This window comes from Anser cygnoides, chromosome 1, assembly GCF_040182565.1.
Source record: "Anser cygnoides isolate HZ-2024a breed goose chromosome 1, Taihu_goose_T2T_genome, whole genome shotgun sequence".
NCBI classification, from domain to species: Eukaryota; Metazoa; Chordata; class Aves; order Anseriformes; family Anatidae; genus Anser; species Anser cygnoides.
In genome coordinates, this window is record NC_089873.1 from 211,198,227 (window position 1) to 211,224,519 (window position 26,293).

General features: G+C 47.6%; 2 protein-coding genes across 8 annotated transcripts in view; one reads left to right on the forward strand and one right to left on the reverse strand.

The window, feature by feature from the left end:
- The window catches only part of C2CD3 (C2 domain containing 3 centriole elongation regulator), a 49,697-nt gene extending 33,313 nt beyond the window's left edge, over positions 1-16,384 (reverse strand). For all 4 annotated transcript variants that reach the window (XM_066990048.1, XM_066990047.1, XM_066990049.1 and 1 more), the window contains exons 1-13: positions 16,015-16,384; positions 14,422-14,579; positions 13,595-13,794; positions 12,949-13,166; positions 12,064-12,196; positions 10,494-10,622; positions 9,148-9,292; positions 8,608-8,768; positions 6,447-6,662; positions 5,889-6,001; positions 4,100-4,218; positions 2,937-3,059; positions 786-1,247 (exon numbers count right to left, since the gene is read on the reverse strand). In XM_066990048.1, coding sequence (XP_066846149.1) covers positions 786-1,247; positions 2,937-3,059; positions 4,100-4,218; positions 5,889-6,001; positions 6,447-6,662; positions 8,608-8,768; positions 9,148-9,292; positions 10,494-10,622; positions 12,064-12,196; positions 12,949-13,166; positions 13,595-13,794; positions 14,422-14,579; positions 16,015-16,369 — 2,532 coding nt within the window. In that variant the 5' untranslated portion in view covers positions 16,370-16,384. The remainder of the gene's footprint in view (positions 1-785; positions 1,248-2,936; positions 3,060-4,099; positions 4,219-5,888; positions 6,002-6,446; positions 6,663-8,607; positions 8,769-9,147; positions 9,293-10,493; positions 10,623-12,063; positions 12,197-12,948; positions 13,167-13,594; positions 13,795-14,421; positions 14,580-16,014) is intronic.
- A 187-nt stretch (positions 16,385-16,571) lies between these two features.
- Positions 16,572-26,293, forward strand: part of PPME1 (protein phosphatase methylesterase 1) — a 29,620-nt gene continuing 19,898 nt past the window's right edge. The window contains exon 1 of one of the 4 annotated variants that reach the window (XM_066990054.1): positions 16,572-16,730. In XM_066990054.1, coding sequence (XP_066846155.1) covers positions 16,636-16,730 — 95 coding nt within the window. In that variant the 5' untranslated portion in view covers positions 16,572-16,635. Of the gene's footprint in view, positions 16,731-23,154; positions 23,418-25,702; positions 26,012-26,293 lie in introns of those variants that run through there. The other 3 variants (XM_066990052.1, XM_066990053.1, XM_066990051.1) reach the window with 3 other exon arrangements.

Sequence of the window (26,293 nt, forward strand, 5' to 3'; positions counted from 1 at the left end):
TTGCCTAGGAAGCGTCAGAAAACTGGTAGGCTTGGCAAAGAGCAAGCCAGGAAAATAAACACGATTTATACAAATTTTAACGTATGATCACACACTACCTTAAGAACAATTGCTTTTAACTTCAACGCCTGCTTACTAAACCACAGCGAAATCCTTTCAGACAACTATTTCAGACACCATGTGCTGTATTTGTACATTTCACTATTTCAGTTGAAGAGCGAGAAGTCTCACAAATCACTAGCCATTGCTAAAAACAAAACAAACGCATTTGAGCATGCTGACTTTTCCAAGGAAATATGTTGAGAAGAATATCACAAACTGGAATTATTAAATATCTGAAATTCTGCTGTTTGCTGGGGGAAGGCTCTGGCCCATGTTAGGATAGAAGCTCACACTTCTGCGCTGATAAACCTGTTAAGAAGAAAGAGAACACCAAGGAATGGAACAAAATAAAAAAAAATATCTACTTTTACATATTAGGATGCTGTCCTCAATGCTTTCTTTCCAAAGCAGAAGAAAGGAGATGTCAAATTTTGTGCCCAGTTTTAACCTAAACTTCTCCAACTGTTTCTCTTTTGTACTTTGAGTCTCATTTATTATTTGGGTGATTCTAGGAGCTGCATTTCAAACTGTGCAAAGCAGCCAAAACAATGCTGAAAATACTTTCAGTGTATTGGACAGAGCCGAGCAGAGAGGTTCCTACATACATAAAACCATCTTCGAAACAGGTGGCGGTGTGGAATAGCACATTTAAATCAGTTTAACATGGCAGAAAGGTGACTTGCCTGAGAAAAATTAAAGGCAGGTTGTGTCGTGCCCCATATGACAGCAGATCTTGTTGCCTCCTCCATGCTGAGCAGCTTGCAGTTTAAATACACGTTGCAAGAAGCGTGGAGCCCGTACTGCTCAGCAATGAAATCCTTCCCATCAGGCACCATCAGCAGCACGTGCAGCAATAACCCGTAATCTTCAGACGCAGGTGTCTGTGCCAGCAGATTACGGGCCACAGAGGCTGATACAGCCTGCGGTGGCCACCCAACGTCCGTGCTGGCCGCTCCAGTCTTCTGCAGGTCCTCACGGTTGCTGAATTTCACGCAGCTCTCTGCGTTTACACCATTCCTGTTGGGCTCCTGGAATTCCAGCCGGGGACTTCTTACGGCGTGCGCTGGGACTTGCTGCGCAGCCACTGCTGACCTGGCAGCGGTGCAGGTGAAGTCCTTGTTGTCAGCGGCGAGCTCTAACGCCACCTGTATTGAAAAAGGCAAATCGAGCTGATCAGAAGATGTGCCGAGACGAGAGACAGCAACACGAACTCAGGAACAAAGCATTGCGTGGTTTGTTCCAGAACTGCGTTAGATCATCACCTGGAGTGCTTACCTTTAGATACAGCTGGCTACAAGCCACAGCCGTGAGTGCAAAATAAACCTTGTTACAGCAATTACTGCTCAGGAAAATTATGAAAAAGAGGTGTTTCTCAATGTTCTGTTTCACTGTTCTTTCACCTTTACGTTCCTTGCTGATTTAGCTGGCCCTAAGTTCTTGCTCTTCTGTGGGCTCCTGTTTTTTCCTCACACAAGACAGGATGAAGAAACGAATTGAACTCAGAAGATAAGGCAGCATGATAAAGAAAGGAAGGGCTCAAGCCATAAAATACCCAGTTAAGGGAAACAAAATAATCAGACTCAAGAATTGAGAGTTCTAAAAATGACTAAGAATTAGGAGGAACGAGACAAGATATTGGGGAAAAAAGATCCCAAACAGATTCTATTGCTGAAGGGTATAAAAGGCACATCCAAAGAAGAGGCATTCAAGACCATCCGTCAGAAACAGCCAAAGAAGTTTGATGTGGACTCTTTAGCTGACATCCCTTGTCCTCCATGCCCTGGCCAGAGTAGCTGGACACACGTGGTGATGATAGGTAGGTATTACACTGAGTGGGTGAAATCTAAGAGACAGAGTGACCAAAAGCAGTTTTCCTAAAAATAATTTTCCTAAAAATACAATTCTTGTATTGAATTTTATTTCACTAATTTCCTCCAATGCCTCCTTCCACATCCTGTTCTGCTCCCTTGTCTCCTGTACCACATGCCATTTCTCTTCTCCTGCCATCAGTGAACTCCTCCCACACCTAACCTCAATGTTTTGTGTTTCACTTCCCTGTGGCTCCTCTACCGGCTGCTCAGCTGAATAGTTTCTCTGGAAGAAGGCCGACAAGTTTCACAGGCCCCCGTGACAAAGAACATCAGGCACACCTTGAACTACAAAGTGACAGAACCAATCCTTGCTCAGGTTCTCTTGGAATAATTCAGGAGCTCTGAATGTAAGATTTCCAAATATTCTCTTCACCCTTCGTTTGCTAATCTAGAGGGCTCTTTATCCTCAGAAGTGGCAAACCTCTCCAGTGTGCTGTGCAGAACTGTTACACCTGCTCAATCAGATGCTGAACTTGCAAGAAGAAATTTTGGCTCAAGAAGGCAACTCCTGAAGAGAGAAAGTGCTACCAAGGGCAGGAGCATCAGGCCTCTGTGGCAGGAGAGGCCTCAGCTCATATCACGCGTGGAGCTAAGGAACACAGAGCTGCAGCGTTCCTGTTCTCATATTGCCAAACCTCCCAGCCCTGAGCCACTCAAAGTCTGCTGGCAGAGTGGTTTCTGTACCCAAGCCCTAGCTTATTGACTCTTGTTTCACCCTGCAGCCAGAGGAACTTCACACACCAAAATCCTTAGACTTGGAGAAGGTGCTAAATATTTTTCCAAAAACCCCAAGGAAAAAGAAAGTTTCATGTTGTCTTGTATTGGCCTTAGGAACTTCCATATCTGAGGCCTGGCAAATTCACAGAAAAGAAAGAGGGGGAAAAAAAAGAAAGGAGAACATCTGGCCAAATTCAGTAACAGTGGACGGTTTAACTCTTGCTGTGTGTAGTAAAAAAACCATACCTTTAGTGGTCCAACTTGTATCTGGTCTCCCTCTTTTTCCACAGGTATCTCGTCGCTGACAGTGAGCAACTCCGACTGAATAACCTTGCACAGCTGAAGCACTGCCGAACCAACGGCCACTGGCTGAGGGGAGAAAAAGAAATTAGTTTGTAAGATTTCCATCAGGGCTAAACAACTACAGGCATGTTGTGAAGCAAAAGGCTTCCGAAAGAGCTGGAAAGCCATGGTCAGCCACTCACCCACCCCACCTTTACACCATTAGTGGTACCTACAGGGATCTGTAGGAAAGTTTCCCTTAGTTCCAGTTCCAAGTATCACTAGGAAAACTGTAAGGAAAATTCTTGCAGCACCGACAGTAAACGGTTCCAGATTAATACAAAAATTAACATTCCAAATCCTCATTACCGAGCAAGATTTCCCTACTTAAAGACACGATTTATTAATCCATTAAAAGAAAAGCTCCTTACAGAACAGATGGGCAGATATCTTTGACGACCAGATATCTTTGGTGGTGATGAAAACAAAACCTAGGCTGAGTTAACACCAACAGCCGACTTTTAACACACGCAGACGATTATGCAAATACGGTTACTTGCATCTATTTGCCCAAAATAAAGATCTTTTTTTTTTCCTAGATGCACAAGATGCCAATTTCTCACAACTCACGTTATTCCCCTTACCCTAATCAGAGCAACGATATCAAGCGCACCCACGCTAACTCAGTCTGTGCACCTAAACGAGCTGTGCTCTCTCTGAAGACTCATGTCTGTAATTGATCCAATGCGCTTCCACAGCAAGAGCTCAGTTTTTAAGGATGAGGGAAAGGCTTTTTTTTTTTTTTGCTTGTCAGTCTTGAACTCAGGAAATCATTTAGCTGGGTGACAAGATTGAACAGCGCTGAGTTCAACTTACAGCGTCTGCACACAGTGTCATTTCCCTACCTAACCCCTCCAACGGTTGGTTAAAAAGCTGCCCGGTCAAGCCACGTTGCTTTTGTCCGTTTTGCCTCTGATGGCTGAGATGTCAGCACTTGAAAAGAAGCATTGCATTAAGACTTAAAGAAGCCACTTCTGGGTGCATAACTGTCCGGAGGAAATTGAAACACCAAGAGGTTCTTTTTTTGCTTTTCAGGACACAAAGTATAAGCAACTCTTAACAAGTACCTTTTTCTGGGTGCTTTTTCTCATGTAGATTTTAAAGGCAAGGTCAGAGCTCCACCAGTGCTCTATCATCGTTCCACCGAAACGAACAGGGAACACAAACCGCTGTTGAAATTTCACCACTGCAAGGAAGACAGAGACTTGTGAGCTCTTAGCTGGATCAATACCTGTCTTTCGAGCTGGATCAGAAACAGAGAAATCTTCAGTCTCCGCAGAGAATATGCAGGGTGAATAGAGACACGGGAAGGTCAGGAGGCAGGAGAGGAAAGTGACAGCACTTCTGGCGATGATGGACAAATATGCAGAGAGCACTTGCACAACTGCCACAATAAGAGATCAGGAAGGGCTGGAAGCTGAAAGAGGAAGAGCTGTTGCTAGAACCCTCACCAAGAATCTCTCAACATTTCAACCTATTAAATTATGCTGCGAGTCAGTGGGTAATTACCTTTTTTTCCCTCTCTCAGAGCAGCAACAAATATTCAAAATTAACTGAATATTAATAGGCTTTCTTGTGGAGGTAATCACTCCTCCGATATAAACACGATCATCTAATTATGCATTACTTAGTAACATCGAGCCCAAATTGAACTGTTCTTCATTTTCTACGGCCAGGAAATAGCAGGAGGGCAGTTCTGGCTCACTTTGAATAAAGACAGAGTCAAAAGCTGAGATGCAAGAATAATCACAGGTTCAGGAGAAAAATATTATCTGCAAGAAAAGACTGAACGGGTTGGTGCTTAGTCTGGAAAAGAGAAGAACAAGAAGTACAGTAACAGTGACCAAGTAGTGTGCTTTCCTTGTTCACAATGAATAAAATAAGTATTCTTGTGATGACAAAAATTCAGGTTTGATATAAGAAAAATCTGCTGACAGGAAGGAACTTTCATAGCTTGCCTGGGGAGGCTAAGGAATCTCTCTCATTCAGGATCTTGAATAAATGAGATAAGCAGCTCTCAGGAAAAATGAAGGTACATTGGATTGACTAGATGGCTTCTTCAAACTATTTCTGGCCTCATCAATTTTTCTAAGTTCCAAAGAGCTGGAATCTACCTACACAAGACAAAGCGCAGGAGCCTGTATTCTCCCTGTGGTACAAACAGCCGAGGTTCAGAAGTTTTGTCTGTACGCAGGTGGAGAACTCAGAATTAATTCAATACGGAAAGATGCGAAGCCAATGAACGACCATATGGGAAAGTCATTTGAAAATCACGCTGGAATTCCAGTTTCTGGGAAGACTGGGCACAGAATGATGCTCATGCATCATTTTCTACTCATCAAGGACAGAAATGTAAACTAAAACATTCTCAGGGATACAAGGAGCGGTAACTCAGTAACGAGATGAACGTCTACTGATTGGAGCGCAGGACTTGTTAGGGGCTCTTGGATCCAGGAGACTCTCTGAGCTCTCGCATGTTACGTGACATATTTCAGCACCTGGAGGAATTAGGTATTTATTTGAGATAAAAGTCTTTTGTCATCTTAAGTATTATTGCAGAAGGGATATCGGTTTTACGTTGACATGAAGGAATGGACATACAGACCTGCTATTTTTGTCCCTAGGAAAAGAAATGTGACTAGTTCTTGGAAGAAAAAAAAAAATTCTCTCTTCCCAAAGAGGAGCATTCCACCAGCTGCAGTGCACTAACTCTGTTTGTAGACGTGCCACCAAGCATAATATAAAACAGAATATTTTTCATGCAGCAAGGAAAATACCTAAGAAAATGCTACTAATTTCTAACGGATGTCACACTCAACAGGACTAAATAAAAGAGAGGAAAAATAATGGTCTTACCGCCGTCAGTGATTTTACTTGAAGCTACTCGAATCACTTCTGTTGTCACGGAGACCTGTCCTTTTTCGTTCTTGGAGGCTCCCACAGGAAAGTGGTACTCAACGAAGAAGGTACTGCGAATAAAAAAGCGAATGGGTGATCACACTCCATCTGAAGCCTAATGCACGTAATGAACCCAAACATAGCAGACAAACTTTGTATTCACAATTTATTAAGTTGCTCTATTATCTTAGAATTAAACTATTTTATTCTTTCAATGGGTTATGTGTAAGTCAGATTCTCCTCTAAAAATGCCTTTTGTTTGCAGTGTGCAGCCATGCACAAAGCACATTTGTACTTTTCCAAAGCACTAGAAAAAACAGCCTGAAGCGAGACCACATCAGGGCAAATTATTCCCATCTCTACTTTTTAGAAATCTATAGCATACAGTTTGCTGAGACGACCAGAGAAATGGGATTATGTCAGAAGAGCTTAGGTAAAATTGGTGACAAAACAGACCTCAGGAAAATCTACCTCCATGGCACAGGTAAGAAGCTGGTGAGAAACAATCCCCCTTACCACTTATTAACTGATGCAGGCCTTGGAGGCTTCCCCATTAAACCTTTCTTTCTCAGTGTAATCTGGGTGCTCTCGGGAGGGATTCTCAGGCTTTCAATGATGACTCTGGCCAGGTGTATTCGCCCCAGCAAAGCCAACTTGTCTACGCTCAAGGAAGCGACGCGAACTTCTTCCGTGCCAACATCCAGAGGAGCGAGTTGTCTAAGAGGAGAGCAGCTGCAGAGAGAAAACTGAGAATCAGGTCGATGCAAATGTTTTTAACGTGACTGTACAAAGGGAAAATTGTAGCTTGGCAGGATGTTATTTAAAAACTGCTCATGGATCATTAAAATACACATTTTAATGTACCTTTTACAACAAATTTGGTGGTTTCTGTAACAGAAATCATACCATATACAGTACCAAGGGTCTATTACTTAAAACAAACAATCAAAAAAGCACGTTCCATGCTGTTGGAGTTTTGAAAGATGCTTATTGTAGGTGAACTCTTTGAAAAGAAAAGCTTTTTTTCTTTTTCATGTCCTACACAACACGAGCAGAAGAAATAGCTTGGATCCATCGCTGCTGCAGAGGAACAGCAACAGGATTTTTGTCATAATTTAAAATCTCACTTACAGTTTATTTCTAAAGCTTGACTTGTAAATGGTTTTGTACTGGCACCTCTGGAGATACGAATTTTACTGGAATATAAAAACAGCAGCATTTGTAAGAAAAATTTTAGAAATAATTGTCTGGCGCTGTATTAGGACAAAAAAAAACCAAACCTTAATACTTGTTGGTATTGTACTAGTAAATCTTGATAACCAGATTTTTGAAGGATGTTGTTACAAGCACTTAAAGCAGAGAAACTTCTATTTCACTGTTGTTTACTGTAATTCTCCTGTCTGTTTGCTAGAATCCAGAATCTTTTGTACATATGCACGCAAACTAGCAAACAAAGAAGCATAATGCTACTGGTTCTTTTTGTAAATTACATAAAATAACTAGAATCATTTTTACTTCTTTAAACAAAACGTGTGGAAATACGTAATCCTTGTAAACTTTTAAAATGTATTCAGCATTAAAGAAATACCATTTCAAATCTCATAAGAATTAGCTTTTTTTGAAACAGCTTGATCATAACTAGAAAAAAATTGTTTACTGTGAGGGTGGTGGTCAAACACTGCAAGAGGTTGCCCAGAGAGGTTGTGGAGTCTCCACCTGTGGAGATATTCAAAGCCTGACCAGACATGGTCCTGGGGAACCTCTCCAAGTGACTCTGCCTGAGCAGGAGGTTGAGATGGATGATCTCAAATGTGCATTTCAATATTAACAATAGTGTGATTCTGTGATTTCAGGCTTTTGGTTTGCATTTAAGTTACTTGACATTTGCTCCTTTGTGGCATGTGCGGTTTCGTAACTAGTTGATAAGCCGAAAGTGTATCTGACTACAAAAAAAAACCAAAAATGAACATTCTTCCTCACCCAAGTTAGAGGAAAGTCAAAGCACAAGAGAAAAAGAATAATTTTGATCCCAGAACATTCTGCAGTTTTATTGGTTCTGTGTTGAGAAAAAAAAAAGCAATTTAGCTCAGGTCAGAATTTACTTACTGCAGATATAGGAGAGAACACAGAGCAGCAGTGAAACACGCTCTGCTGATGTGAACTCTGTCCCTGTAAAGTGGATTCATGTTTTGTACACTTAGAAATGCTACGCAAAGACAGATCACAGGATGCGAGCTGTTCTGATACATACACAAGACCACAGAACTGTACAAGGCTGGTCTGCAGTCTGCTTTCTTCAGCACAAGGACTGATTTATGGTGAAGGTTACAAAGTGATTACTGTTCCAAGAGACAGGGTGAGAGTTCAAAAGGCTCGCTCAGACCTTAGTATTTCTATTTCGACAGTTCAAAATATTATTAGGCTCACTGCATTTTTGTCAAACTCACCATTTTCACTAATGACACCTCTTTAAAACAGTTTCTATAACAACATACAGCTATTCCTGGGTTCTATCATTCCCAGAAATGCTATGAAAATTCCCCACCAAAATGGTTATTTGGTAAATTGTGTGATAATGACAGAGTTGATAACATAGTTATAACATTAGCATAGCATAACATTCATGCTAACAGCAGCTTACAAGCAAGGTGCTGCTAAAGGAGTCACAACTATTTACCTGGGCTTAATTTCTGTCACTTTCTGATCCTGATCAAAGGCACTAGAATCCTTCTGTGGATTCACAGAATCAGCTTTCTTCACAGTTTTTGTCTTGCCCATTTCTTTGGAAGGGTTAACGTCTTCATCGCTGAGGAAATCACTTAAACTGGAGTCTGATTTCTGAAATGGAAATAATGCGTGTAAAATAAGTTAGCCATCATTGTCAGAAAGGATACATAAAGAAAAAAGCGACCCACAGCTTGTGGATTGCATAATTTGAAACAAATAATATTCTAACAAATTTTTTCATAGACATAAAAAACACGACTTCTTGGACAGCCGAAGTCCTCACAATTTCCAAATTCAACACTTGACTTTTTAGTCTTTATGGTATTAATATTATTAACATTACTAATTTTAAGCAACGTTCTCATGAGTTTCTGTAGGATACTTTATTAAACTTTACTACTACTGATTTATTTATTTACGATACAGGCTTCTGATTTCCTTTCCCCTTAGGGACTGCATATTAAGCACCTTCCTTCTGCTTTGCACTTACAGGAGCCGTGTAAAAAAGACTCTCTAGCAGACTCTGGTCGTAGTGGGGATCATTGAGTTCGCTGTCATACACCTCACTCCCAACGGACAGAGAATCCCAAAGGGAACCTGTCTGATCCCAGAAACGCACAGGAGATAAGTCAGCACTGTGGGAACAGAAGAAAGAAACGTAACATAGCATTGCAAATTCTGCAGTCAATTTCATACAGATTCTGACAACGCTGCCTATTTTACACTGGATTTGTGCTGTACTGCCTCTGGAAACAGCCGAACTATGATTGCACAGCGCTGTGCCCAGCTAGTAGTCCTTACAATACCATCTCTGGACCCATCTGAAATAAAAAGCCTACGAATACATGCACACAGAACCACAGAACAGCTGAGGTTGGAAGGGACCTCTGGAGATCGTCTGGTCCAACCCGCTGCTCAAAGCTAGAGCATGGAAATTGGGAAATTGTCCAGCTGGGTTTCGAATATCTGCTAAGTTGGAGACTCCACAGCCCTTTTGGGCAAAATGTTCCAGTGCCTGATGACCTTCACTGTGAAAGGTATCTGAAAACAGCTACCTATAATACTAATTCACAAGCTCTTTATACCTTTTGGGTCTCTTCAAGCTCTCAGTAATACTTAAGAATAATCAAAAACAAATACAAACCGTGTCTCGGTACATAGATAAAACTATCTTTAAAGCACGGTTGGAACAAATTGAGTTTTGTTTGGCTAAAGGGTTTGGTTAAAGGGTTTTCCATCTGTGCTATAAGTTCAAAGCCATTTTATGACCTGCAAAGTCTTCACTGTTATCCAGTAGGTGTAGGGAAAAAATAAGTGCAGGGAACAGGACATAGGAACTGAAATTCTGAAGCACATCTGACACAGAAGCTTTATGCCTCCTACCCCTGACTGGAATAGAGACAATGGAAGCATCGATTATACTCTTGCTACTCTTCACAAAATAAGAGAGAAAGGTCAACTTAATACCTGAGAAAGATTAGAAATAACTATTAGTCCTCTCTATTTTTAATTAACAGACTCTTAAGTCCTTCACAGAAGCACTGTATTTACGTACATCTCAATATTTTAGGACACAACAGTTACAACTTTTAAGTAATTAATTTTATCAAAGACTGTGATTAATCTTCCTGTCGTCTTTACAGCAAGGGACTTCGAGCCACCCAGGTTGTCATATATTAAAGCTGAGTGCAAGCTGATAAACACCTCCTGTCACCACTAGCTCATGCAATTCACGTTTCCAGAAGTGTGGAGAATATGAAGGGTCAAAAGGCATTTTTCAGTATAAAGTGGACAAACAAGGACAATTTGCAGTAATCCTCAGTGCGTTACACTCACTTGCCCAACAGTAACTGTATTGCTCTCTCCTCGGAGTTGAGGGCCAGCTGCTGACTTGTGACGTCAGATGTGAAGGGATGGGGATCTTCAGGAGCGGGCACGAAATCGGAGTTCAAGACATTTGGGCTCCTGGTTAACAAGTAGCAGCACAGAGAGCAGTGAAAGGAAAAATAAAGGTATTAAGTCTTTCTGGCACGCTCAGGATTTCAGTCATATAAAGGGTAAAAAGCAAAGGTTATGTTCAGCCTTCTCCAATTTGTAGCTTAACCTCCAGGTACACAAAAGCTTTCTACAACTTCCTGCTGCAAGTCACATTTCTCATCCAAAAATCTTACACTTTGCAACGTGTCAAGATGGCCCAAACTTGCAGTTTAAGCACAGTTGGTGCAAGGAAGAGGAGAGAGGGCTTGAGAAAGTCAAGTAAGATGTTTATAAGTGACATGCTGTGAATTTTTCCAACAAATCAGAGTCCAACAAATCACCTACTTAAAAAAAATAAAAATGAACAGCTTGAGCAAAAGCACTGGGACTTCTTGTCTTACAACCAGTGAGTTCTTCAGGGCACGGCGAACGCCAACCTGTGTAATTGTTCTGATTAATTCATCACAAAGAAAGCACGTATGCACATCTATACCTCAAAAGATGAACTGAGAGCCACCAATAATTTTTATACACGTCATTAGGTGTCTTTCACATGATAGCGACTTTTGATCCAGTGCTTTTTATGTTTTCATTTCCACGGCATTTTCTATTTAAACATATTTTTAATATCAAAAGATTTTTAGAAAGTGTAAACACAATATTACTGCTATTCACATCTGAATGATTTAAATTGTATTTGCACAGCAGCTTTGACTGTTAAAGAATGACCTCATTTTCTGGCTTACAGTGGAACAAAAAGCAATTATTCATCGTGTTCCAAAAATAAGAATTTAACGTTTCCAACGTTTCTCTTGCAAAAAATGTGCATTTGTCTTAATTCTTCTAAATTTCACTTTCACTGGATTGAGAACGTTTACTAAGTCTACTACAAAACAAGAAATTGGAGTTTGAGGCTGAAAAGGCACACTTATTTTTACCCATCTGCTAGCAAAGTTCCTACAGAAATAACAATGACTGCTAGTTCTGAGAACACACGTAGAGATGCAAATTTTCATGGGTGTTTTGGCACCCATAGAAGCAAACTAGAATATGCAAAAGTACTCACTTTATGCCACTAATTACTATATTTCTTTGAAAACCTGTTCTCTGTGAGCAAGTAACATTTCATTTGCTATGCTCCTTATCATACTCCTACTCTTTACCAACGTTTGATATTTTATTATTAAATAATTCTGTACTATATATAAAAATAGTGCAAAACATAATTAAAATTATTTAAATCAAGGCTTACTACACGATGATTAAAATCAATACAAAAAATGGAGGCTTTTACTCACAAAGACTAATATCCCCTTTGACTGAGAATCCTAGAATACAGCACGTGAATCTCAGTATTTCAAGTTTTCCTGATAAGGCCTCAAAATTAACGTTTTGGAACTAAATCTCACTTCCCCCTTTCCAAGCTCACTTTGCTGCTGGTTTGAAACCATCCGTCGTCACGAAAGGAGGCACTTCGCTCAGTTCAATCTCCATGTCCGGGCTAGACTTCATCGCAGAAACAACCATGGCATCGCGGAGTTTATTGCCTTGATCCAGAAGAGCTGAGAAATAAGTGGAGGGACGAAACCTCAGCATTCAAACGCAATTTAAAAGCTGTGTGTAAACACAATAAGCATGCTGGATACAGTCACGAACCTTCTATTTTATACTACTACAAAGAGATCTTGACATAATAGAGGTTCAGTGCATGCTACACACCATAAAGCACAGCTGGGAGTGACAGCAATCCTCTGTCAGTCTCCCACTCACAGCTGTACAAATAACTCATCCGCACATGCAAGCCAGGCATTAGAAGGCATTATTAAGATCCAGTAGCAAGATAAATTTACGGAAGAGTAGCTTGTCACCTTGGGATGCCTCATCAGCAGTGTAATTTAAAGTCCTCTCTATAAATACATAAAATATAAAAACTCCAAAGACTACACATACAGGAACTCGCTCATTCGAATCCAGTCCAGGAGGTCCGTGATCGAAAAGGGATGCTAATTAATTAGCAGGCGATGGAAAAGAAATCATTTTCCCTCAGAAAATGCCAGAGAAACCCTCCCAACCCCTGTATGAACACGAGTGGCATCTTTTGATGGCCATCTCAGAAGATATGGCAACGATTAAACAGGCTGTGAGGCTGAAATTCCTTTTCCTTTATCCCTCCAGGTCAGGGCTCAGGCACATTAAAATATTATTTTTTTTAAAGTAAACATCTTTTTGTTATCCTTTTCTGTTTGAGGTAATACAGCAAGAGCATGCGAGAGTCACTTTTCCTTAGATCTCTCTACACCAACTGCATACAAACCTGAGAGCAGGTCCTTTGTAGCTGGGTTATGCAAAGAGAACACACGCGTGTTTGTTCCGGGAGGCGCGTCAGGATCAGCGCTGGCGGGAAATGACACTTGCTGCTTTAGAGGATTCACTTTTAAACGTTCATCTGGTAAAATCAGATGGCGGTGGGAAGCAGAAGGAACGTCTTTTATGTTTTCAGAGTTCTCTTGAAAGAATAAATGGTCCTTTCCTCTATTGGAAAAGAAAACAGCATTTGATCCATTTGAAGTGGAGCAGTGAAGGGATTCAAACCTCTTCAAATTCTCCCCAGCACTGCAGCTGCTTCCCTTCTGCACCCACTCCAAAAAGAAAAGTGACATCTCATTTTACTGACTCCTCATTTTCCACTCATCCCATCAGCCAGACTGACTCAAGCTGTAAATAAAGGACTCGTGGCGCCTCAACTAGCGCAGATGGAACCAAGTCAAGGTAGGATGCAATTTTATACCTGATGAGAAACTGTCCCTGTAGGCTCTTAAATGCTGAACGTGCTGGAGCTCATAAAAGGCGTGTTCAAAGGAAATCAAGTATTCCATAATCCACAAGTGCACTGTCATTGCTTTAAGAGAAGCGTGAAATGCAAAGCGAGCCAGAATTTTGTCACGGCAAAGAAAAGATACCTGGGAGTTGTGGCTCTGCTACTGTCAGCAGGCTCTCGGCCAGCAGCAGTCACCCGTGTGCGCTCAGATTGCGGCGACGGAGCAAGAGACCGGGGCTTGCTGCTTCCCTGAGCAGGAGCGGTATCTAAACTTCCCTCTGGGGCTGGGACAGGGCTGCCGGTGCCATGCGTTTCTGACAGGGGTTCGAGAACCAGCGAAACCTGAAAAATAGAATGTGGAAACAGTTTTTCATCTTTTTCTTAGTTAAGTGCAGCACGTACTCTATTCAACTTCACTGTTCACGACACAGAAAGCTCACGCTTTTTCATGCAAAGCGATATTTGTATCATTCAGCTCTGTAACATCTTAAAACTCAGACACATCCACAACTATTTATTTCGCGTTCCACGTTTCCAAACCACGGGCAACTATCTCCCAGCATAAATTAACCAGAGCCAGGGCTGCAGAACAGAACTGCACCTTCTTTTCTCCAGATTTCCAAATATTTTACAAACATCAGCCCTGTGGGGCTCTAGAGAAACATCGGAACTATCCGCGTTTTCCAGAGAAACTATCCAGAACCATTTACTTTTAAATCCACCATTAAAAACTCACCCTCACAAATCTTCTGACTCAAGCTGAACTACCAACGCCACACATCCTTCCAAGGGAACCAGTGTCAACGTCATCGGTACTCGTTTTTTTTATTTCCTACCTTAATCTGTAAATGTTTTAGGGCAGGGGGCAGGTCTGTAGGATGTATACACAGCACAACCGGGTCCTGACACCTGATTACTCTGCATTACAGCATTATATAGGACAACAAAGAGCAAAGGTGGGAGGACTACCTGCAGCTCGCCCAGTTCCTCAGCCGTTGGTGAAAGTATGGTGAAAAACCCCCCGATCGGGTGGCTGGGAGAGAGCTGGGGCAGTTGGGTGATCTGCACTCTGCCGGTTGGAAGGTGGTCGAGTTTGGTCATCACCTCGAGGACAAGCACGCCCATATCTGCAAAAATCAGGAGGAGCTCCACTTCAGTGACACGGCAAGGCCACAATCAAACGCAGCTGAGACTTGTCGGGTGAAATGAAAGAGATGCTAGAGGTCAACACAGAGCGGTATCGCAAACTTGGGAAACAGGATCGTAGAATCAGTCAGGTTGGAAAAGACCACCGAGACCATCCAGTCCAACCTTTACCCAGTCCTAAAGTCCACCACTAAACCACGTCACCAAGCTCTACGTCTAAACATCTCTTGAACACCTGCAGGGATGGAGACTCACCCGCCTCCCTGGGCGGCCCTGTTCTAATTCCTCACAACCCTTTCAGTAAAGAAATTTCTCCCCAAATCCAACCTCGACCTCCCCTGGCGCAACCCGAGGCCATTTCCCCTCGTCTTATCACCCGGTGCTCGGGAGAAGAGCCCGATCCCCACTCGCTACAACCAACCAAGGTAGTCATAAAGTACAATAAGGTCTACATCGAGCCTCCTTTTTTCTCCAGGCCAAACAACCCCAGCTCCCTCGGCTGCTCCTCAAAAAGTCTCATTCCCTAGAGCCTTCAGCAGCTCCATTCTTTGGGCACGAAGCTCTTTGGGCATTGGACAGCAGGGAAAGCACTGCACTGATAACAGGGCGTAATAAGCAAGTATAAGATCTGCTCTACCACATAAAGACTACAATATCACCATAGAAGTAGTGCCAGCGGGGGACACGCACTGGACGTCAGCCTTCCAATAAAGCTCCTGCAGGTCCTTGGGTAAAGCAAGCACCTTAATGACAGCACAAGCTCATCTGAATGTCTTTGTGTTCTTCACACTCTTTGAAATTAAAATGCATAATTAATGTGGAAAATATGCTACTAACAGCCGCCTGACCTCGAAATGACAGGCGGCGGCAGGGTTTTGGAGACCCGCCCAAACCTCAACCGCCAGCAGGACTGCTGCCAGCCCCCAGGGCGACAACAAAACCTTCCTGATCCAGCATCCCAGAATCATTAGGGTTGGAAAAGAGCTCCAAGATCACCTGGTCCAACCGTCCCCCTACCACCAATGTCACCCACCAAACCATGTCCCCAAGCACCACGTCCAACCTTTCCTTGAACACCCCCAGGGACGGGGACTCCACCACCTCCCTGGGCAACCCGTCCCAACGCCTGACCGCTCTTGCTGAGCAGAAATGTCTCCTCATTTCCAGCCTGAACCTCCCCTGGCACAACTTGAGGCCGTTCCCTCTGGTCCTATCCCTGGTTACCTGTGAGCAGAGGCCGACCCCCAGCTCCCCACCCCTTCCTTTCAGGCAGTTGCAGAGAGCAATAAGGCCTGCCCTGAGCCTCCTCTTCTCCAGCCCAAACCCCCCCAGGTCCCTCAGCCGCTCCTCACAGGACTTGTGTCCCAGCCCCCTCGCAGCCCTTCCCTGGACACTCTCCAGGACCTCCATGCTCACCCGTCAGATAGGCAGCGAGCTGCCGGGGCCCGCAGCGGACAGCGAAGCGGGTGCTGGCCGCCCCCTGCCCCCCGGGCCCCCCGACCTTCAGGACGGTGCCTCCCGAGGTCTCCCCCCACCACCGGAGGCGGACGAGGGCCGAGGCGGGGGGCGCGGGGCCTGCCCACAGCACCGGGCCCAGCGTACAGCGGAGGAAGCAGCGCGCCGGGCCCCGCACCAGCGGCGGCAGGCTGGTGGAAGCGGCCACCTCACCGGGACGACCCTCGGAGCCCCCCCGGGCCCCGCCGCCCGCCCCCCGCCGCCTCCGGGAACCCCCCGAGGCCGGGCCCGAGGCCTGCGGCCTCCGCGGCCCCATGGAGCCGCTGCCTAGCAACGGCCGCTTCCGGGACTACAACTCCCATCGTGCACCGCGCTCCCGTTGACCCCCACGGAGGCGCGGACTACATTTCCCAGGAGACCTCGCGAGGCGCTGCCGGGACTACATCTCCCTTAAGGCAACGCGGTCCCGTTGACCCCTATGGAGGCGCGGACTACATTTCCCAGCAGCCCTCGCTGAGGCGCTTCCGGCGGGACCGTGTGAGGGAGGCGGCGGGGCGGCGGGGCCGGGCCGTATCGGCGGCCATGTCGGCCCTGGAGAAGCAGCTGCACCTCGGCCGCCTCCCGCCGCGGCCCCCGCTGCCCGGCGGCGGCCAGGCGGGCTCCAAGATGCGCATGGGGTACGGGGGGGCGATGGGAGGCGGCTTTGGGGGACGGGGGGGCGATGGGGGGGGGCTGAGGGGGCGATGGAGGGGGCTGGGGGGGGTCTGAGGGGATTTGGGGCGGGGGGGCGGTGAGGCCACGGGTTTTTGGGTAAGGTGGGGGCCTCCTGCGTCGTGGGGCTGGTTCTGGGAGCTCTTTGTGCTCATTGGGCTTAGGGGGTGTTGGGGGGGGGGCTTTAGGGGGCCTCAGAATGTATTTTCAGGGGGTTGGGGTGTTTTGGGGGGGCTTGGGGGGTGTTTTGGGGGTATTTGGGGGTTTGGGGGGTGCTTTGAGGGGTCTTCAGGCGTGCTTTGACGGGGCTTTTGGGGTGCTTTGGGGGAGGCTTAGGGCATGGTTTGGGGTGCTTGGGGCGTGCTTTGTGGGGGTTGAGGGGCTTGGGGGGGTGCTTTGAGGTGCTTGGGAGAGCTTTAGGAAGGGTTTTAGGGGGTGTTTGGCACGTACTTTTGGGGGGCTTGGGGTGTTTGCTGCTGGGGGGCTGGTGGCGGAGGGAGCTCTGTGTGTGTGTGTGTGTGTCTGGTGGGGGTGCAGCCCCTCAGAGGTGGATATCCACGGAAGGAAGGTGGGTGGCGATGTGGGGTGGGAGCCCAGCGAGCCCCCAAGCCAGCCCTATTCCTGCCCAGTTCCTGCCTGGGGAAGCCTCGAGCAGGCTTCTGCAGGTGCCTCTGTGCTGGGGAGGGTGACTGCAGCAGTGCTGGGGGGGCTTCTTGTGGGGACTGGGACTTACGGGAGCCAGAGCACACCCCGGTGTTCCCTGGCCTGCCTCCATTTTAAGGGAAAAAGTGCAAAAATACCCTTGTAGTAACTCGCCCGTACCTGCTGCTTCACCCGGCAGCAGGAGCTTGGGTGAAGCTGTGCAGTGGGCGAGTCGGTGCTTCGGGTGATGACAATATTTCATCTGGGACAGTGCGACACGGTAAAAAGATGGCAAATCGTTCAAGCGGGAGCGAGAACGTCCCCTGGAAGCGTGAGAGAAGATCGGCTGGTGCCTGGCTGCGTGGACGGGAGCTGTCAGGGACTGGCTGGGCAAGGACAACCTTGGCGAAAGCTTTGCCCTTTAATTAAGAGTCGGAGGGAGGAAAATGCCTTGCAAATGGGATGGTTTGGAAGAGGAGTAGTAATTTCATCTCCAGAGGGGTGAGGAGGGAGCTCGTGCTCCACGCAGGCAGCTAGGTGTGGTGAAAGGAGGATCCTTTGGAGGAATGCCGTCCTCCCGTGCCAGCCAGCCTCCGCCAGGGCTGGGTGTGTGCTGCACAGCTCCCGAGGACACGACGTGCTCTGCTTTGGGTTAAAAATACCCCGCAGTTCCTGCCGGGAATCGTCGCCTTGGTGCGTGAAATCGGCTAACTGAAAGAAATAATGAAGAAGACGGCTACTCCGCTGCGACGGAAATGAAATGTTTAGGTTTTTAGGGATGGGGGAGATATCTGAATGACGGCTGCTTCTCCTCTCCTTGAAAACATAGTTGTAAAATGTTTCTTCCATCACATCCTCTGTCTTATTTGAGTAGGCGCAATACAATCGGTGCGGTTAGACTCTGCCCCGCTAACAAATGTTCGTCAAATGCTCCCTTCTTTTAATTTGGATTATTTTAAAGCCGCGTAGAATGGCACGGCTTTGAGGCTAATCCCAAAAAAAATTGCGTTGGAGGATTACTCGGGAGTGAGGAGCAGTTCTGAGCGACTTTCAGAGGGGGTTTCTCCCTCTCGGGAGTGCTGCCGGGGCTCTCGGTTACCCGAGGTGGAGTCGGGACGCCGGGGCTCTGATTCCTGCCGTTGTGCTGTGTGGCAGTGATGCGCCTGGGTCACCGAACAAAAAATTCACCCGCCTGTGTTGCGGAGGGTCTTGCGCTCCGGAGGAGCGTGCTGAAGGCGACGTCGTGCGCGCAGGGCTAGATTTCATGCTCAATATCTCATTGACTCCTGCTGGCTCCCTTTAAAATGGGACTAAGCAAGCAAACCCTTACGCTCTACAAAGCCAAATGCTGATTTTTTTCTGGTTTAGGTAAAGAAATGGTTCTTATTTCTTCCTCTTTTATCCTGCCTAGCTTAGCCTCGCCTCCTGTGGTTATTCGGTGAAGTTTTCAATGTAATTTGTGGCGGGTTCATGGGCTGTGAACTTCGCCAGCACCCTAATTCTTCCCTTAAAGCAGCGCGTGCAGTGATGGCGCTATAAATAGGCGCCGCGTCTCGTCGCCTGTTCAATTAGGTATTCGTACTTCGTTAATAAAGGCTTCACGCTGGCGTTGAGGCGGCCTTCGCCAGGAGGAAGATCGGTTCCCAGTTTCTCTTGCTGCCGCTGTCAGCTCCTGGCGGCAGGCGCCTCCGCGGTAAGGGTAAGAAGTCAAAAATTAATTCCCTGCAACGTCGGGCGACCTGCTGGCTGCTGCAGGACCTCGGAGTTGGTAAGCTGGCAGATCCGGGCTGGTTTTTTTTGTTTGTTTGTTTTTCTTAGCAAGTGGCTTCCTGCAGAACGCTGCTGCGCTGGGGGATGCGTTTGCTGCGTCGGCGCTGCTTCTGGAAACCCAGGCTCCTGAGAATTTTTGGTAGGAAATACCACAAAAGGCCGTTAAGGGAGCAGCTTAATGAGGTGCGGGCGCAGCACCCCTCACGCTCGCTGCTTCACTTGCTCGTGGCAGGTAAACGACTGGGTTCCAGGTGGCCTTAATGGGTTTTGTGCTGTACGTCTGTGGGGTGTTCTCGCACCTCGGTGATATTTACGCAGGCGGAGTGCTGCTTAGTAGCGATCCCATACAGTAATTCATGTAACTTCCTTCTCTTCCCGATCTTCGGAGGGTTTTTGAACGCTCGGTGTTAGAGAGGGAAATGGTTAGGAAGGGAACTCGGTTTCCTGTTGTTTTATGATGCTATCAACCTCTCTTTTCCCCTTCAAATACTTTCAGAAATGTTGATACGAAGTGCGGTGTTGGGATGAGGATCAGAAATTCCCCAGTCCTCCCCCTTAGAAGCAGCTGGGAGTAGTTCCCAGTCCTCTCGTGGCTGCGGAGCACTCTCGTGTTCTTGGTTTGCTCTCGAGGCAATCCCTCTATGGATGGCACCCTGCTGTGCAGGCACCGCACGCCTGGCACCAGAACGGCCCCGCACGGCGAGACTCGGAGCTTAAACGCGAAAAGGAGACGGCAAAAAGCGCGACGGGCAGCGGGGAGGCGGAAATGCTGTGCTGAGGAGGGGTTTGGGGTTGTCACAGCGGAGCAAGGCGCACCTGGCGCGGCTTTTAAATACGTTTTGGACGCCCCACGCGGGTAGGGTGGCGCAGCAGAGAGCTCCAGCCCCTGTCTGGTAACGTGGGCTGGGTGATGGGTTCTGGTCTCGGCGCTGTAGCAGACGCTTTGGCTCGGACCCGTGGGCTTTCCACCGGCAGGGCTGCACGGGGTGGGACCTGCCAAAGCGTTTTTGTGATTGTCTCCTTCCTTTTTTTTTTTTTTTGGCCTGTTGGTGCTGATGAGCCCGCAGGTGAGGTGTGCCTGGGGGTCAGCACCACCTCCCCGCTCGCTCCTGAGCCTGCTCAGGCTGGGGGCTCGACGTGTTGCTGCCTGGAACCTTTTCTTCTCCCCTCGAGACCTCTGGCCTCTCCCGTTGATCTCATCTGACGTTTTGGGGTTTGGACAGCAGCACAAAAGTGGGAATGGGATTTCAGCAGAGGCTTTGGCACAGCTGGGAACTGGGAAGATAATTTCGTGTGCGTTTGTGGGTGGTAACTTCATGCGCACATCTCAGCACGGTGATTTCTCTCTTCCTCGTGGCACGACTACCTCTCAACTCAGGTCGCCTTCTACGGTTTCGCTGTGTGGCTGCTCGCGTCTCGGCCGTATCTGTGTGAATCGTTTCTACGTAACTTTAGGCACTGGAAAATCTTTGTGCGACTTAGGGCGCCGGCAGATACCCCAGGCACACCAAAATAGTCCTGTAAAACTCAAGCTTTCGTGGGGAACAAAAATAGTTAAAATTAGAAGAAGATTTGTTTGAGCTTTTATTGTCTCGTCTTTATAAATCCGTTTCGTTTCTGGGCTCTTAGGAATGCCTTAACGTGGAAGCAGGGCCATCAGCGTTTGTTTTCGCTAATTAGCCAGCAGCACCGGCAAGCTGGTTTTTCTGCAGAGGAATGCTTCGCTTCGACTACGCCAGGCCTCAGACTGGAGTGCTGGATTCTCTTTTATTCCGCCTAATTTTAATTTTTTTTATTTAATTCTAATCCTAACTTTAAAAATGTTCTCTTTTATCAGGCAGGCAGTGTTGCCGTGGCTCTGTGGGGTGGCTGAGAGGAAAAGGGAAGGAGCAGAGGGTGGCGCAGGTGAGATTGCTTTGGGCACGTAATTTACTGCGGCACTGAGGTGCCTCAGGCACCAGCCATCCCCAACTTGAAGGGCAGGTTACGGGGGTAGGTGGGATGCTTCCTTCAAAAAAAAAAAACATTTTCCAGCTTCCCTTGGGATTAACGGTTTGGTGAAGAAGCTTTTCCCAGAAGTGCCGAGGGCTTCTTAGCCAAAATAAATCCTTGCAGCTTTTTTGTCGTGCCCTGTTAAGATCGCTACGTTCCAGCGGGGTGAAATAAAACATCGCCCGCTGCCGCCTTCACGTGGGTGAGAGTAGGTTTGTGTCTTATTTATTTTTTTGCCGTTTTCCAGTACGATCGCTTCCTTGCGCTTCCTTTACTGGGAAGTCTCGTTCAGGTCATCAGAGCGGCCGACACAAACAGCGGAGCCGTGCCCGCGTGGGGCTGGCTGCTGCTCTGCTCCGCCGCTGTTCGTCTTAGCCCTGTTTGTGCCTGCGGGCTCCTCCACGTTTACCGTTGTCTGTCGGGAAATGACGCATGGGAAGATGCAGGCAGGCACGGCGGGGCGGCGGGGAGACCGAATCCTCCCTTTGTGTGCAGCGCCGGCGTTAATGTTTCAGCAAAACCCCATCCCCGGGTGGCTAAAATGGCTGCTGTGACAGCGCTTAGATGGCTCGTGCAGCAGTGCGAGGCGCACGCTTGGATTTCTTTGTATCTCGCGGCACGCTGCCCTCGATTTCTGCCTCCTCTCCTCTAAATTCCAGCCCCCTCCCAGCTGCACGTGCACTGCTGCCCTGATTTATTCGTCTCCTAAGCGCTCTCTGGATGCATCCTCCGGCTGTGAGGAGGGAGGTGGCGCTTCCCTTTCGCTTGGGCGGCGCACGGAAGCCACCCCAGTGAGAGGAGCTCGCGTTCGGGTTTTTAGTGCCTGTTTTCTTTAAGGCGTGCAGGCAATTAGGCAGATTTGCTCCTTGAGGTCTTCGCTTGAGCCGCCTGGTTGAAAAGGAAATAAAATCCAGCTTGGCTTGGTAAAACGGAGCTTACAAAACCACTAGTGAGGGGTCGAGACCCCCCTAGAAGCAGCTCCTGACAGCTGGAACAGCCTCTGCGTGTGCATCTTACTTAAGTTCTTCATTAGCTCCCTTCTAGACGCAGCTTAATCGGAGCTGAGCATCCAAATGAGATTTGGCGCTGAAGAGTTTGCTGTTGTTTTCCAGCGCGGGAATAAAAACGATGCATGTTCTCCGGGATCTTTTAATTAGCTGGAAGGCCTTGATTGAATCTGATGTGCTTAATTTGATCGTGACGCTTGTGACTAGTTTCTCCCTCTTTAATCATTTTTTCTCCCGATTTTTCTTTAATAAAGAAACACTTTATGTTTTCAGTGCCTTATGCAGAACTTAACACACTGTCCTGGCCAATTTTTAGATATTTTTTTTCTTAAAACACAATTTGTCAGCTGTGGCGATTCTTAAATAGCTTGTATTTAATTTATTTTGGTCAGGTTCAAATACAACACAAGGGTAAAGTATCTATGTTCTGCAATTGGTTTTATGGTTGTAGATACAGAGTCGAGGTCGACAGAAAAAGGGACTTCTAAAAACGCTTCTCCCTGCTCGATACAACTTTGATTTTTGTTTTAATAGCCGAAGGAAGAGCCCAGTGCGGACTGGTGAGGAATTTGGTGAAACGCGTGGGCTCCCGGTGCCCTGGCAGACCGCGCGGGACGATAAAACCGGCGGCAGAGTGTGCCCAGAACTTGTTTTGGGATTCCAGGTCCCGCGTGGTGGCTGCCTGGCTTCGAGGCTAAGGCACGTTCTCGACAAGCTATTGTGTTGGAGCCGCTTCTGTTTTGGTCTGCCGGATGCTTTAAAAAGCGGTAATTACTTCTGACAGCTTAAATATTTGGTCGGCAAAGTACCGCTGCGGCACAGCGAGGTGCAAAACTGCAGCCGCTGCTTGTTGGGCTTGCTGTCTCGTGGAAAGCTCCACGGCTGGCCTTACCCTGTGTGGGGTTTAAATCAGAGGCCCCTTGCGTTTTTCCCCAGCGTTATTTGGAGGCAAGTATTGCAATTTCAATTAGTCTGCAGTAGTTGCATCGGAGGTGACGACAGTTTGTGACTCCCAGGTCCTTTTTGCTTTCTGCTCTAATTCCTGCAAGCAGGAGTTCCAGGATTTATGGGTCCCAGAGACTTCATCTCTGACACGACACTTTCTCTGGAGGCGTTAACTCTTATTAAGCTGAGTTTGGAGCATTTACTAACACCACGAAATTCAACAACGGCACAAGAAGCGGAGCGGCAAGTTCCCAGGGAGCGGCTCGGCTCTGATTTCACGGGCTCCTCTTGCAACCCGTGAGTTATCCATCGTGGTTTTATCTTGGTGTTAGCGTCTGACTGCCTCCTGCAGGAGAACTTCAGCAGGAGGAGGTCTGTGGAGCTTCCAGAGCTTTAGGAGTAGACCTTGCGTTGCACTTCTGCTACCAGAAACGGCCTTGGAGATGTTAAAACAAGTCGCTGGCTTCTGCCCTTGTTTTTCTCTTTTGTTTTTATTCCCCGTTTGTTTTTTCCCACAAAACTGGGAGCAGGTAGATGGTAAGGAGAGGGGAATGGAGGGGCAGCAATCTTCTCTAGCGGCGCAGCTTCCTCCTGCGTTACGGTGACTGCACGAGCGCTCGCAGCAGCTGGCGGGCCATAAAATCCTAAAATCATCAGGGTTCAAACGACCTCCGAGGTCGTCTGGTCCGACCATTTGCCTACCACCGGTGTCTGCCAGGAGAAGGAGCTGCGTCGGGTCACCCCAAAAGGCTTCAGAATGATCCCCGGGTTTTTGGTACGGTTCCTTGCTCTGGGCGGAGTGAGGCACCGAGCCACGGGGATGGGGACAGCTTGCTCTCGGCCTTGTAGGATTAGGGAATGATTTCTGCGTGGCAGCTGGTGTCGGTTAGTGCTGCGCTTAACGCTGCTTCTGTCAGCCGTGAGTGCTCGGAGGTCTGCTCTTATCGGGAGAAACCACGGGCTGGGGTTTGCCTTTTGTGACAGATCCTGAGCCCGCTGCCATCGGGGACAACGCAGGCTACCTCCCATCGCTGTAGCATTGCCGTGCAACTGAGTTTTGGTTCCAAATATCCCAAATTCGTGCTGCTGACAGTTTCTTTGATTTCTTATCTCTACAACCCGGTGCTGGTGTAACGCCCTCGCACTAGCAGCAGGACGCTGTGTCCCCAGAACCGGTTCTCATTTGTGTGCTGCTCGCTGTCCCCGCTGTGGCCCTGCTCTCACAAGAGGAGGAATTTGTCACGCAACCAGGAGCCTTCATCCGGCGTGACGGGATCAACCAGCAGCTTCCTGTGGGAATCCTGCCTCCATTATGGGTAGGAAAAACCACGCACAGACATCCAGATCTCACAATAAAAGGGAAGTTTCCAGGGGGTTCCTGCAGTTCACCAGCTCGATGAATTCCGTGGGAGGGTTGCAGCCAGGTGGGTGACGATACTCACTAATCACACGCATCTATTCGGGACAATCAAACCTGAAATCAGCAGCAACGCGCTGTAGAAAAGCCTGAAACGCAGCATTTTTAGAATAATGGTGAAATTTGTTGTCATTAACCGCGCATCCTAGGAGAGGGGGAATTCCCCAAGCCGTGGGCTGCTCGCTCCGTTACACCAAGTTCAAGAAATGGTATGGAGAGGGCAGGTTAGGGGCTGGGATGGCTTCCAGGCGAGGAGGGAATCAATAAAGTTGGGCTCTCGGCCGGCAAAGCACCTGGCCAGGCGAGGGAAATGTAACAGAGGTTTGCGCAGTCCTTAATATTGTAAAGGATGGGCAGACGCCGTGATGGCGTGGGCTTAAAAGCAAGCAAAGTTCTCCTTTTTGCTTCAGCTCTTAATTGACTCGTGGCGCTGCTGTCACGGCTGCCGTGGAAGCAGTTTTGTGTGGCGAGAGGATGGAAACTGCCCTCCGTGAGCACCGCCTGGCGCTGAGGATGCGGCCCCCGGAGATCCCCTTGGTGCTCGTGGCGAAAACCTGGAGGCGTGTCATAGCGGGTTCCCCTCGTTATGGAGCTGCCGCCGCCTCTCCTCATCCTGGTGGTCCTGGGTGATAAACCATCTATTAATAATCGTAGCATCATCAAGGCAATCATAGAGTCGTTGTGAAGTTCGGCGGTTGCAGTTTTCTGGGTCTTGATCTTCAGTGGGAGTTGTTTTTTTTTCCCCTAGCGGGATGTTTTATCAGTGCTGCAGCAAACGTGGCCTCCTCTCCCCAGACGCTTGGGCGCCTGTGCTCGGTTCTTCCCGATATCACAGCGGCTCGTCGCCTCTGTTCTCTTGCTCTGTGCCTCTTGAGCTACGGCCTTCTTTGAAAGAATAAGATGGTTTTTCGTCTCTTCCAGTGCCTCAGCTTCATCTCGTTCTCTGAGACGAATGTCTTCTGGGTTCGTGTAGGTGTGTGACGCCTCGTTTTATTTAACTGAAGCTTGACAAGAACAATACCGGAGTCTGGAAACCCACAGAAGCGAATTTGGAGCATTCAGGGGGCAGCTCTTTTAGGTTTCGTTTTCTAGAAATATCGGGGGAAATAGGAGTTTTATTTCTACAGAACTGAGAAGCTGCTTTGTCTGTCCCTTTATTTCTTTAGGAAGCCAGGAATTCGGGGGGAACTTCCTTCAGCAGAGGAGATTTCCTTCTGTGAGGGTCTCTAGCCCCCCTCGCCCGTGCCTGATTTCCCTGTTTCGTGCTGATTGCCTCCCCCAGAAGTCAAGGAGCAGGGATGCTGCGGAGCGCTGCGCCGTTACTCATCCTGCGTGGCGCTGGGCTTGAATTGAGCCTGGTCGTGTCGCTGCCGAAACGAAGCGCCGCTCCGTTAGCGCTAGCGAGCGAATGTCAGCCTGAGAAACAGATTTTGCATCCCCTGAGTCATCAGGAAAACTTAGCGCAGAGCCATGCGTGAGTAACGGGGGCACAGCCGCTGATGGAACCAGAAAACCAGAAAAAAAAACAAAAAAACAGATGGGTTTGGCGGCGGGGCGCCTCTGAGAGCCCCGACCGCGTGGTGTCCGCGGAGCAGGGCTGTGCTCGCCCCGTAATTCAAGGGGGGATTGAGTTCCCCGGATCGGTGGCGCTAATTTCAGGCGCGCTCGTTGCGGCGGTTCGCGACGTGCCCGTCGACAAGCTGCGGCAGCAGCCAGCCTTCGTACAGCGAGGGGGCGAGCCTTGCGGGCGAGGAAC